Raw genomic sequence first — 14,664 nt, 5'->3', positions numbered from 1 at the left:
AGGGGATGTATGGTTTCAAGCCCCTACTCTGTGGGAATTTGTTAGGCACCCCTAGGAAGCTCACAGCACTTCCCGGGCTGCAGCATTTCCTTTCTAGCCCCCACAGCACATGCTGCTCAGGGCCCTGCCCTGTCCCCTGTGAATCTCTCCATAGTCCCTCACCTCTGGCTTCTTTTACTTTTCCCACCTCCCATTTTCTTCATTGGTCTTCCCATTCTCAAAATATAAATGCCGAGGCTTATTGTTCCAGTCTGATGTGCAATCTTCCTTTCCTCTCTTCTGTTTCTTCCCTGAGCAGTTTCTTAATGGAAGAGCAGCATGGCATGTCAGACTTCTCTAACACTTAGGGCAACTTCTCGTAACACACTCTGGATCTGAGCTTTTGAGTAATACGTAGAGATAAAGGCAGAACAGATAGAGCCTATAGAGCACATTGGGTTGAAGGTTTTTAAAGGGCCTAGCTCTGAGCTCCTAATTAGTTTTGCATAAAAATGGAGACTGATCACTTGTATCCTCCAGGATTATGGGCTGTTATCAATGTATGCCCATGAATCCCAGTGGTGCTGTCTACTCAGAATACTTTCGAATTTCCATTTGGCCAGGAGACAAAAAAGTATTCACAATCTTAAGGAGTAATTTATCTGCTCCTTCCTGAGGAAATATGCATCCCTACCACAAAAAAAGGAAATCAGGCCCCATGCTGCCCCAGAGGCCGCACCTCCACCATCTCACTTCCCCGTGTCCCCAGGTCGCACACGCACACGGGGAGAGAGGAGGCCTGGAAGGCGCCACCATCCTGCCCTTCTCCATGGCTAGGCCTGCTAGGCACTCTTGTGCTAATTGCTTTTCCAATTCAACCCCACTTTGTGGACCTGACTTAAAGCAGCAGTCCTGAGTCAGCTCATCTCCTGACCATCTCATTTCCTTAGTCGGGAGATCGGTGATTCCGTGTATTTTTCTAATAAGCAAAATCCCCAGAGATAAAAGAGGCCACCACAAAATACTCGACTCTTTCTGGAAACAGAAGAAAGACTCTTCTGAACTTGTTTGCAGGGAGGAGGATGTTCTTCCTGATACAGGCGCACGTGTGTATTTACCACCCAGGAGCAGACCGAGGTTCGGGGAAACTGAGTTTGTTGTATGGGGAAGGTCTCAGTTCTGACTTCATAGGTGTCGCCCACCCGTCCCCGGCCTCATCTCCTGTAATACTTCTCATGTATATCGTCTATAAATACTGCAGCGTATGTATCTGCACATATATACACAAAGCGAAAGTATACATTAACCAAGATAAGCTGTGGCTGCCAGGGCTTTAATCTCCCCAGGAGGCTGTTATTACTGGAGTCCGGCCCTAGAGCACCAGCTGAGGGGAGGAAACTAGATTCTAGTGTGCAGGGCCTGGGAGGAGTATCTCTTTGTCTCCGCTTTTCTTTTTAGAACACATAAATAGCGTTCACATGTGGCCACAGATGATGTCATAGGTGTGATTGTCCCTAAAGATGCCTTTCTTGTCAGTGTGTGACTTTTTGGAGATACTTTCCACTTGATAGTCTCCAAGTAACACTAGATTACTGTGGAACAAGGAAGCGGGAGGTGCTTTCCCAGTATTTTCCCTGTTCAATTTGAATAATCAAGGTGGAAGTAATGATAACATGTGAAGGAGGAAAGTTTTCTCTCATGGGCTTCCATCGTTTCCATTTTTCATAGAATCTAGTGTCACTCCTGCTTATGGTCTAAACCAGCGGTTGTTTTCAAACTTGAGCGACCATCAGAATCACCCAGAAGGCATGTTAAAACTCAGAGTCCTGGGCCTCATCCCCAAAGCTTGTGACACATTAGCCCTGGCAGGGTGCCCCAGAAATTTTTCTTCCAACGTGTTCTTGGGCGATGCTGATGTTGGTCTGGGGACCACACTCTGGGAACCACTGGTTTGGAACATGGGGTCACAGAGGTGCATGGTTTTTGCACTGTTCTCCGTTTAGGAATATCTTTTTTTTTTTTTTTTTCTGTTTAGGAATATCTTAAAAGAAGTAGGTTTTAGGTTTTTTGTCTTTCCTTTTTAATTTTATTACTAGGTCAGTCTCCGTGACTGATAAGGTGACAGCTATCCCAGTTTGCCCAGGACTAAGGGCATTCTCACCACATAGGACTTAGTAATGCTGAAACTGGGAAAGTTCTGGGCAAACTGGGAGGGGTTGGCCATCTCAGTAAGCAATGGCTCAGTGCAGAAAGGTCCATTTCCAGTGGATTCCTCCTCCCATGGAGAGCACTGTGAATGTGTCACCCCAGGGTCTCACGGGCAAGGTGGCAGAAGTTAATGACACCAGAACTTGAGTGACACCTGTCACCAAAGCACAGCAATGTTCTTTAGTGATGTTCATTAAACCTCACAGGGAATATCAAGAATCACAGACACTTTAAACATGCAGTCTTGTGGCTTATTGGCTCACATAGCAAAACCATCATTATGGCCATGAATAACACCTATCTTGCTGTGCACCTACTATGTGACAGACACACTACTATGCGTCTCCTACATGCCACTTGTTCCATCCTCACTGCAGCCCTAGCAGGTAACTATCATTATTTCTGTCTTTCAAAAGCAGATACTTAAAGGGGCCATTTTTTACCCCAGGGTCACAGATCTTGTAAGAGGCTAAACCACACGTCAAACCCTTGTTCTTTTACCTTATGACCTTAAAGAACATTAAATCCAACTCTTTTTATAGTAACCGCTGTCCTTCCAACCATTCACATTCTTTTACTTTATTGGCAGAGTTGGACTATAGTTGGACTTAGTGTCAAGATGTCCAGACTTTTGTCCTGCTTCTTCTCCGGGCTGTATAACTTGAACCATGTCCCTTTTTTAGCCCCTCTAAGCCCAACTTTCCTTATCTGTGAAATGAGGATAATAATGCCTGCCTTGCCTTCCATCTTGGCTTGCCTTGGAAAGCCACAGAAATTCTGTTTGAGAAGCTGTTGGTAACCCGACCAGGTGCTAAACTAATGTGTGCATACTTCTTAAACCTTCTCCTGTTCTTAAAGAAAGATTTAGTGCAAGAACTTGAGGAATATTTACTTAAGTGAAGAAGAAACAAAGCAATTTAAGTAGCCATCATTAGCAAAGAACAGAAGAAAAATCTCAGGGGGGAACATAGTTCTTCAGCTGGTTTTACAAGGATTAGCATTCCATTCCAGAGCAGCCATTGCAGGGGATGCCCTGGCCAGCAGGGGAACTCCAGAAGGGGCACACTGAGGGGGCAGACTGCTCTCTTTGTGGAAGATTCTTGTGAAGATGCATATTACAGATGTGCAGAAGTAGGCCAGGAGCTGTCACTCCTTCAGGGTTAAAGGGTCTCATGACTTTTCACTGTGGTTATTTTCTTTTTTGCTTTAAGCATAAAGAACTCAAGAGCACCAAACCAAGATCATGGAATAGTTTCATCCTTTTGTGAATGTGTCTGTTTCTGCCTCTTCACTTTTCTGTTCTCTTTCCTGTTTCTGTCTGTGCGTAGGTGTGGCTGCCTCTAACTTCATCATCTGAGTTGATATACCTGGGTTAACTCCTGTCCTCTTATTTCTTCCATCATCGGTGGTGGTAGTGATGGTGGTTTTTTTCCAAAAAAAAACAAAAAACTGTGCATGATTGTTTCTCAGTCAGGTTCAGCTTGCCTACTGAGTCATCAACTTCTCCTCAATACTCTTGGGTCACTGGGTGCCAGGTACTGATTTTGAACCAGGAGGGGAGCACATGGGACCCAGAGACAAGGCACAGCAATCTCAGAGTGACAGAGCAGGTTCCCTGGCACAGGGACATTCCAGGGGGAAGCACACTGCTCATAATCCTGGGAGTGCCGCTGAGCTGCTTCCACATTCCATCTGTCACGGCCAAACATGTGGATGTAGACTTTGAAGAAGAACGGACATATTAGACATTGTCTGCTACTTCATGAGTGAACCCTTTGTGATTATGAGTATCTAACATTTAGAACATCTGTTTCCTGTGTATCACTGTCACCCCTTACTCTTCTGAAATAGGAAACATAATTAAATTGTTCATATTTAAAGTATTGTTTTGCTAGGCCAGTACTGTGGCCATCTTTGCATTAACATACCTTTAATTTCGTAGAAAATATTACTGATGTGAAGTCTCAGAGGGAGTTATATTTTGTTCTATTATTTCAAACTCATTTATTGATTCAGCATTTTTTTTAAGATTTATTTATTTATTTGAGAGAGAGGGAGAACACAAGTGTGTGAGCTGGGGGAGGGGCAGAGGGAGAGAAAGAATCCCAAGCTGACTCCCCACTGAGCACAGAATTTGAGTCAGGAGAGGAGCACTGTCTCGTTCTCACAGGGCTTGATTCCATGACCCCAAGATCATGACCTGACCTGAAACCAAGTGTTGGATGCTCAACTGAGAGCCACCCAGGCACCCCCCCAGGGTTCAGTATTTTTACTAAAGGCTCAGACATCCATTTATTTCTAATATTAACTCACTGTGGAGGTTTTTAACCAGTATCAGAAATGAGGATTCTAAACAGCAGCCTAGCTTTTTAGCATTCCCCACATTGCATATTGTATTAGTGATGAGATGAAAACTAGCTGTCTTCAAGTGTTTCATTGTGGGCTATGATTGTCAGTCATAGTAAATGACCCACCTGAGGGGTCACTCTTACCTCCAGGAAAGCTTGTTTTGTTTGTTTGAATGTGTTCCTAGAAAGATGAATGAATCTGTTCTCTGACTGTAACACCAGACAGGGACAGGAGTAGCAAGGAAACAAATGGAAGTTCTACTTGGAGAGGAATCTTCCTTGTGTGGCATGGCAAAGTTGCGGTCCTTAACCTAAGAGCTTCAGACAGTTAGACTCACTAAGCAGAGTTTGTCTCGAGGCTGTAATGTACCACTGTAGAGTAGGCATCTATAAAGGCAATTAATATTTTTCATTTGAGCAGATGTATATTTTAATTAAAAATTGATTTATTGCCACCATAAATGATCTTTAAGCTTTTTCTAAGTTTATGTACACTTATGGCATGATTCTTCAATCACTAGATTGTTGGCAGATGAGAAATTTCATTCTGCCAACATTCACCAATCCTATTTCCACCTCTCACCATCTGCTACAGCAGATCTGATTCCCAGGGTGCTCTCAGGAACACACATGCATGCAGACACAAGCATACACAGATACACAGGATGAACATGCCATTATAAAACATCTAGTACATTAAGGTTGATTAAAAAAAAAATAAGTGTATAAGAAATAGCAAAAGCCCAGCACCACCACTTACTAGCTCTGTGACCTTGGACATATTACTGACTTCTCTGAGCCTCAGTTTCTACTTCTATGGAATGCAGAGTGTAATGTCTACTTTTTAATGTTGATGAATCAAATACAATAATAGTTCAAAAGACATACCAGTAAATGATTACTATTGTATGGATTTTAACATACATATTTTTTTCCAGCTCAACAGCTCTCAAGGTGAGATGCATGTGACTGTGCAAATGACCCTTAAAAACATTAAATCTGAGTCTAAATTTTATTTAAATGTAACTTTTAATTTTCATTTCAGAATCCTAAAATTAGTGCCATTTAAAACACTGTCATAGTTTAATGGGCAGATTTTTCCTCTCTTGGGGGTAGATAAAATAATATTGCCCTGTTACGGCCAGTTGCATGTTAGAGCCAGTGAAACAGAGTAATTTTTATCATTATGCTTTTTCAAGTCACCAGGGAAGGTGCTGTACACTTCCACATGTTAAGAATGCTATCCCTGTTCCGCACTGTGGTAGCCTAGGATCCTCCCTTCACTATATTCTGAAGTGCTATGAATAGGAGCACAGACTTTGGAATCAGATAAACTTGGTTTCAGCTCTCAGCCCATCACTTACTAGCTCTATAACCTTGGACAAGTTGTCTACTCTTCAAGTCTCAGTTTCCTCATATTTAAAATGGGAACGATAATATTTACTTTATGAAGTTGTTTTAAACACTGAAAAGAGATAATGTACATAAAACACAGCATACTTGAGAGTATGTACTACATGCCAGTGAATGATGAAGGGGAAAAAACTAGTAACCAAGCTTACTAGTGACAGACCTTTATCCTGTGCAGTTTTATTCGATTTTTTCCTGAAGTAGGCAAAGTCATATGAAGTCAACCCTTGTCAAGTTGAGGGCCATGCTAGGTGCCAGCAAAAATTAAGCATGGGGGCCTTCCGCTTCCAACCAAGATGGAGTGACAGAGACCAGATTAACCTTCCTGTCCAGAACAAGACAAAACAAAAATGGCAAAATGTGTGGGGAAATGATTTTCAGTTCTCTGGATATCAGGCAGCAGAGGATAGTGATCTCTGAGAAATGGGAAACAAATGAAGTGAGCCTTTGAGAGAGTTTCCAAGATCTAGCCTGGGGACAAGAGTTAGCCAGAGCCCAGCACAGTCCCTAAGTTGAAAGGACAGAGATGAGATTTCAGAGAGGCCAGACTGGCAAGAGTCCATAGGACAGAGTACCACAAAGGAGAGAACTGCACAGATTACTCCAGAGTGCAGTGGTCCCCTGGAGAATTTAGAAAAGTACCGATCAGCACATGCATATGAGGAAACTAAGTCTGGGGAAGAACCACCTGGAAGGATTACAGGGAACTGTACCAGGTGTTCACACAGGGCTAAGAACAATGCATGTTCTCACTGGCCAGACTGGAAAAGTTCAAAATCCGGAAACATTAGTTGAAGTGTTTAAGAAGGTCTTGCCTCTGTAATGGGGATTCATTACTTTAGATTGGGCACTACTCCAGACTGCCTAATAAATTTTAAAAGGAAGACCCTAAAGGATCACCCTCTTTCCAAGTAAGTTAACTGTGTCCCAGAACACAGTTCAAGATTATGTATAAGAATACAAAAGCATCTACCACCCACAAGGTAAATTTCCCAATGTATGGCATCTAATCAAAAATCACCAAGTTTGCAAAGAAGTGGGAAAATATGTCCCAGAATGCAGAGAAAAAAGAATCAATCAAAACCAACCTAGTTGGTTAAATTAGTAGCAGGGACAGTAAGTCAATGTTTAGAATGGTACTCATATAGTTTAAAAAGTTAGGCAGAAAGAAGGTAGAAAGAAGACCCCGAAATTGAATTTGTAGAGATGAAATCTGTACTGTCTGACATGAAAATTATATTGGACAGAATTAATGATGTATTAGACATTGCAAAAGAAAAGACATAGCAATAAAATCTATCCAAAATGAAACACAGAAAAAAAATAATTTCCATGGACTCTGAAAAACAATCTGAGGGGTTTGAAGTGGCGGGGGGGGGGGGTGGGAGGTTGGGGTACCAGGTGGTGGGTATTATAGAGGGCACGGCTTGCATGGAGCACTGGGTGTGGTGAAAAAATAATGAATAATGTTTTTCTGAAAATAAATAAATTGAAAAAAAATAATAATTTCCAGAATATGAACAGACTATCAGTTTCAGAGGAGAACTTCAAATGCCCTCATGTACGTGTCATGGAATCCCTAGAAAAAGGGGAGAACAGAAGAGGTATCTGAAGAGATAATGACTAATTTTTTTCCAAATTTCCTGAAAACTATAAACACAGAGATCCAAGAAACTCAACCAACATGAAGCACAAGGAACTGGAAGAAATGGACACTGAGGTGCCTCAGAATCAAATTGCACAAAATCAGTGACAAAGAGAAAATGTCAAAGAGGACACAGGAGATATATGGGAACAAAGACAAGGAAGGCAGCTTTCAGTGCATGCTAATTATGAACCTTAAAACTGTGAAAGCAAAACAAATTTGAAATACTGTCACTATACCATATAAAACTGGTTCTCTAATGTGACCTGTAGACTCACTGTTAAGGCAGTTCCCAAAGAAATGCTCCGGAAATATTTTGAACCAAGACAGCCTGTAAGTTGTATTAGACGTCCAGGATGACTTCTTTAGAAGAAACAATGCTCGGTTCATTTGTAATAGTAAATATACAACTGTTTCATTTTGCTTAACAAAGCAGTCTGATTACTTGGTCATGTTTTGTATATAATTCCATGTATTTCCATTTGCTTTCTATACTGTTGAAAGCCAATTTGAATGTTTATTTGAGATTAGGCCAGGTAGGGTCCACTTGACTTAAGGAAATCATGCTCTTCTTGAATTTCATTGTAATTTTTTAGAAGGCAATCAGGAAGTCCTCATTTGCATGACACTATACTATGTAAATATATGTTCCAGTAGCTTACAATCTGAGACAGCCCTCAAATTAGACTTATAGTCAATGGAAAGGCAATTTAGACAAAATCTCTGGGAATGGTAAATCGTTTGGGAACACAAAAGAAAAGGAAGATTTCTGTGTCATTGAGTGATGGAATCTACACCAGAGTTACAAGTTTACCTGCACAGGGTTGCCAGGAACATGTTTACTCCTAATATCCAGTATCTATATCAGAAGATACAAATGTATCTGATTCAAAAATGTGGGTGTAGTTTGTTAAATTATACCTCTATTCAATTCTACACTAGTTGTGACTCAGGGGGAGTGTCCCAAGATTGCTACATTGCTAGATGACATTAGTCATGAGACATTTCATTCAGAGAATAAAAAGTTACTTTATAATAGCTAGTGAAAGCTTTTAAGTACTCATTGCAAAGTACTTTTAAAAGCCTACACTTAAGGTAATTTTATGGGCTCTCTTGGCTAATGTTTGCAGTCTTGGGTGTGGGGCAGTCAAATGAAGAGAAAGAAGGAAGTGGTAGATGAATCCTTCCATGATTACCTGGAAATATGATCTCCCACACAAGCCATTCCTGCTGTATCTCTTAAGTGGTTAAATGGATGGATGAATGGATGGATGGATGGATGGATAGAAATATAAATAAGTAAAAGTGGAATGCTTATCTGCCTATGTAATAGGCTGCTAGTGCTGATAATGGCAAAGAAGTTATAGTTTCAGAGCATCATTTTTCAACACAACCCTCATAACAAAACCATTTTATAAGAAGGTAATCTTTACAATAATGACCAAATACAAATACATATCTTCTAACATTGATTTTAGATGATCTCCAGTGCATAGTCCTATCATTTATTTCCATTGCAAAGCTCATGTGTGTATATGGAAATCTGACTTTACATCCCCCCCCACCAATAAACTCATGTTCCTTGATTAATGCCAAAAGTTGGAAGAAGCACTACCCCCAAAGAAACTGCCTATACCGCAAAAAAGTTAATTGGCTATCTTTATAGAATTTCTGCTTTATTTGATAACTATGTCCCTAATGAAGACTATTACAGCCATATCTTAAAAATAAACTCAACTACACAGGAGTATAAAGTCCTCAGATGAATTCTCCCATTTTGGCTATAGTGTTTACAATGGAGACCTTACAAGAACTGTGGTTAATTTGTGACTCAGCAACTAAAGATGTGCATGAGCTCGTAGACAAGTTTCAGGAAATAATCACAGGATTTAAAGTGGAACCACATAATTTTAGAAGGTACAGGGAACTGGAATTGCTTGATTGCTGTAGGCGGATTTAAGTGGGAGAAAGAAAAAGAGCTTTGGAGTCAGACCTATATTCCATTCAGCACCCCTTCCTGTGTGACCTTAGCAAGCTACTAAGTTTCTATAAGCCTTTTTCTCCCATCTGTATAAGGGGAGTCTCCGGCCATACCACCCTGAACGCACCCGATCTCGTCTGTATAAGGGGAGAATACCCATCTTTCAGTTTCTGAGACTAGAAGAGATGATACGTCATATGCATAGTAGGTACTCAACAAATATAATGGTTATTTTTGCAGATTCCCAAAGCCTCTGAGTTACCTATGACTCCTGTCTTTCTCCTATATCCCCCGCACCCCCTATTCCCACCCCCATCTTATCCTTCAACTAACTGTGAACTCTCCTTTGGAAATGCACATCCAAAACCCACCACATCTCACCACCTCCTTCAACTAAGCCACCACGCTCTCCTCCATGAATTCTTCCAGGACCAGACTCACAACTTCCACCTTGTCCCCAACACTTTATTCTCATGACAACAGCCAGCGGGACACTTTTACAATGAATTGAAATCATGTTACTTTTCCCTCAAAACCCTTTCTTTGGCTTTCCTTCTCACTCAAATGAAGTCCTAACTCCTCCCTCAACCTACCAGGCTCGCTCTGGTCTACCCCTCCCCCGACCTCACTGGGCTTAGCTCCTCCCCTCAGCACCACTCACCTCTCTTAAATCACACTGACCCTTCACCCCAGGGTACACAGACTTGCTCTACATCAGGAAAGCTGGACAGCACAGCTGGCTCCCTCCCTCCTTCCGTCTCTGTATAAATGTCACTCATCAGAGGAGCCTCTGTAAAACAGCGACCCCCATCACAGCCCACCATCTACCTTCTTGAATCTCTCCTCCCATTAGAACGTAAGCCCTGTGAGACTGAGACTGAGACTCTGCTCCTTGTGCTCGAGGCCGTCTGCCCAGTGCCTCGGACAGCATGGAACACAGCTGCTGCTCCATGACGACGTGTTGCATGGATGAGTTAATACTGACCCCTACGCCAATAGAGGAATGCACTAGCAAGAGTTCTGGGCTGAAATTCAGAACACCTGGGGCCTGAATTCAGGTCCTGACCTTGATACTCACCACCTGTCTGACCTTGGACAAGACCTAGATCTAGAACACGGGCCTTAGTCTCCTTCCCAGGAAAATGGAAGCCTGGGCCTCTTGCAGCTCTGAGCCCCAGTTATCCAGTGACGTGTCTAAGAGACTGTGTAATGTATGCTGCCCAACTGTTCCCATCCTCTCATCTTGCCTGTTGGGTATGCCTCGGGAAATGCATGGGAGTCAAAGCATGAGATATTTAGCTTTGTATTATGGGAGAAATTCTGTGAGGAGTTTAGTAAGCGCTGGGAAGGTTACTGAGGTAGGTAAGGGCTTTGCAAATAGCTCTTAACCTCTTGTTGAAAGTATCGCAGTTGTGATTTTGCCTAAAACTGGGGGTGGACTACAACCATAAATTTCCAGTTCTACCTGTGATTCCAAATATTTTTGCCTTCCTTTGCTTAAAGTATTATTTGGGGGTAGAGGAAAGGAAATTTTATAACATTTCAACAGATGGCGCTGCTGATAGCTATTATCGGATTATAAAAAATAAATTTCAACTCTCCTAATTTAAGTAATCTTATTTTTTAAAATAATTTTATTGTATCCTGGGATGATACATTCATTTGTTTAGTCTTTTATCTCACCAGTACTTTGGAAAAATGAGTAGTTTTAACCATTTTATATAGTGAAGCCAGCCCCAACACACGAAATAGTTCAGTCCCCAAAGTTGCCCTACATTAATATATCATGCACTTTTACTCAGTGGTGTCATAGAAAATATGACAAAATGCCTTACTTGGAGGACAAGAGAAGATCATTTGCACATAAATGCAGTCCATTTTGTCTTATTACATAAATACAAACCAATCAGGGGATCTATGTAGAGTTTTTAAATAGATACAGGTATTGTCTTAAATGATGACATGTATAGAGAAGATACTGTGAAGAATCAGTGGGCGTAGAGAAAGACACATGTCTTCTAGAGCCCAAGGAGAAAATGTTTTGCACAGAACCATAGTCAATATGTTAAAGATGTCATTTACGCTCATTCATCAGCTTCTTCCACCCCTGACCAATGTTTCCATCTGGTCTTCAAGCAAAATCATTTTAATTACGCAGCCATGCACTTGCTTCTGGGTGTGGTTTCCCTGATTGCATACTTCAGCGCAGATTACAAATATTTGGCAGGATTCCTCCTTCTGTGGGAACCAGACAAGTCATAACACCAACTGAACGCTCTACACTGTTGTGCAGGAAAGAACCGCGTCATCTCGGGTTTCAGAGTGCAGAGTATGAGAAACTACTTTGGTTCTGCTCTCCCCTTACAGCCCTGTGCCTCCAGCCAGGAAAGGGCTCGTAATTAGAGTTGCAGGCTCCTATTCTAATAGCTGCCACCTCCAGATGAGACCCACAGTCATAGAGAACCAGCCCAGAAGTCCCCAGTGTGGAGTGACATTTGTCTCAGAGAATGGATCTTTTTCCTCTGCTTTATGGTATGATTACCCAGAATGGGCAGGGGAAATTAAGATTCGGGTATGTGGCAAAAGAAGGCTTCAATATGTGATATTTAAGAACTTACTGCTAAGATTAAACAGGTTGTCACAAATTGTTAGCTTTTAAAAACCTAACATTATTGGGGCGCCTGAGTGGCTCAGTGGGTTAAAGCCTCTGCCTTCAGCTCAGGTCCTGATCCCAGGGTCCTGGGATCGAGCCCCACGTCAGGCTTTCTGCTCACCAGAGAGCCTGCTTCCCTTCCTCTCTCTCTGCCTGGCTCTCTGCCTGCTTGTGATCTCTCTCTGTCGAATAAATAAATAAATAATCTTTAAACAACAACAACAACAACAACACCTAACATTATTAATTAGTAAAGCCAAGAAATTTTGAATGAAACAGCCAAAATTTTTCCTTCAACCCAAGCCTAAAATTTCCACTTCTGTGCCCCTCTGGTCCCTTTTCACCTTCCTTACTCTGTTCTTCCTGTTGAATGTTCCTACTATGTACCTGCCCAGCCCAAGACCTCAGGGAGATTGTGCTGTGGGTGAAGGCAAGTAGGCCCGTCTAAGGCCTGCCTCACTCTCAGAATTCAGGAGCTTGTCCGCATAAGTCTGGTAACATGAGCTTCAGTGATCTGTCAGCATAGGAGGAGATGAGGAATAGATTACCAACTGGCCTCTAATTACCTTTTAAGGTTAAACAGGTGTATTGGGGGGGTTGTTTGTTTTTACTTTATTAATAAAACCACTTCGCAATCAAAGAACTTTATTGTCTGTATAGTTGAAAACAAGAGTAATACCAACACTTGGCACTCTGATACCCCTTTTTATCCAGATGTCCCAAGGTGCTTTGCAAACATCAAGCTCGGTCTCTTCACTATCTTCTTCTTTTTAAGGTAGGTTAAGAAAGAAAGAAAGGGAAAGGAAGGGAGAGGGGAAAGGCAGTTTTGTGTCAGAAGTACTTGAAGGGGAAAAGCAACACTTAAGCCTAAAATCAGCGTGGCTTGGGTGACAGGCAACATTAACGCAGATGGGCACAGGGTTATCATTCTCAATGACAACTGACAGGAAGAGGATTAACAATTTGCTCGGGGTATTTACTTGGTGCCAGGCACCAGGCTTGGCTTTTCCTTCTCCCACACCAGCTTTAATGAGGTATAATTTGTTTAAAATAAAAATTACCCTCTTTCAGTGTACAATTTGATGAGTTGTGACAATATATACAGTTGTGTAACCGTCATTACAGCCAAGGTAGAGAACGTTTCCCCAGAAAGTTCTCTCCTGCTCCTTTGCAGCTAATTTCCTTGCTCCACTTTTTGTCACTGTAGTTTTTCCTCTTTAGGATGTCATTTAAGGGGAACCATTCATTTGGAGTTTTTCCTTTGACTTCTTTCACCTAATCTACTGGCTATGAGATTCACTCACGTTCTTAGTAGGTCAGTCGTTCATTCCTTGATGCTGCTGAGTAGTATCCCACAGTGTGGCTGCATACAGTTTGCCCACTCAGCCGCTGAGGGCCATCGGGTTGTCTTCTTTTGGAATGATAGGAATGTTGCTGCTGAGAACATCCACATGCCAGGTTTGTGTGGACATATGTTTTTATTTCCCTTGGGTAAATACTTGTGAATGGGACTGCTGGTTCAGGTTGGAAGTATATTTTTAACTCTACGGGATACTACCAAACTGTTTTCCAAAGTTGCTCTGCCCTTCGGCCTTCCCACCAGCAATGTCTGAGAGTTCCAGTTGCTCCATATCCTTCTATTTATGGATTATTTCAGTTACTCCCCCAGAACAGTGCAGGAAGTTAAGTATTATTGTTTTTATTCCCATTTTATGAATGAAGACACTGAGACCTGAAGAGCCCAGGTGACTTGTGTAAGGTACATACATAGCTAAGAGACAGCAGACCCCGTGTGTGTGAAGCCAGGTCTGTTGGTGCCAAAAACCAACTCTCTTTTAATTACAAAATATACTTAAAGTTAGAGAAACTTCTGTTGATAATCTAGAGGGTTTTAGGACAGATGAAATATGATTAGTTACATGTCAAAACTTAAGAGCCTACTACTTCATCTCATGAGTCCTAAATACAAAGTTGAGTGTGTGTGAGAGAATTTTTAACTAACTGAGAAACAAATTTAGGGAAAACACAAGTGAAATGAAAACACCTCTCATGTCTAAATCTTTTATTTCCCCAAATCAGCATATCCTGTCATTTCTATATGATACCCATCCATCCGATCCTTGGAACCTATGGGGATAAATCCTCACATCCTATTTGCTGAAATTAAGAGAAAAGTCAGCACTGAAGCCAGGCTTTCTGGGTCTCCAACATCAGCCTTTCAGCCAGTTTTGGGGGTTAAAATAATTTGTCCTTTGTGACAGGGTTTAAAGCTGATATCCTAAAACCTTTAAAACTAGGGCCATCAGTGGGGTAAAATGCATATTATAGGAACCAATCCCAAACAGAAAAGAAGTTAGCAAACTCAGCAGAGTGAGGTTTCTATGTACTCACTGTGCATGTGTTTTCTTTCCCTCCTCAACATTGCCCACGCAGAGACCCT

General features: G+C 41.7%; 1 protein-coding gene across 3 annotated transcripts in view; it reads left to right on the top strand.

Moving 5' to 3' along the window:
* Positions 1 to 14,664, top strand: part of GMDS (GDP-mannose 4,6-dehydratase) — a 633,896-nt gene that overhangs the window by 565,816 nt on the left and 53,416 nt on the right. The window contains exon 10 of one of the 3 annotated variants that reach the window (XM_044257891.1): positions 7,459 to 7,586. The exons of the other annotated variants lie outside the window; for them this stretch is intronic. Within the exon in view, the coding sequence (XP_044113826.1) occupies positions 7,459 to 7,557 (99 nt within the window). The 3' untranslated portion in view covers positions 7,558 to 7,586. Of the gene's footprint in view, positions 1 to 7,458; positions 7,587 to 14,664 lie in introns of those variants that run through there. 3 annotated transcript variants of the gene reach the window in all.

The sequence above is a fragment of the Neovison vison genome, chromosome 1 (assembly GCF_020171115.1).
Source record: "Neovison vison isolate M4711 chromosome 1, ASM_NN_V1, whole genome shotgun sequence".
Lineage (NCBI taxonomy): Eukaryota > Metazoa > Chordata > Mammalia > Carnivora > Mustelidae > Neogale > Neogale vison.
This window is presented reverse-complemented; position numbering and strand designations above follow the sequence as displayed.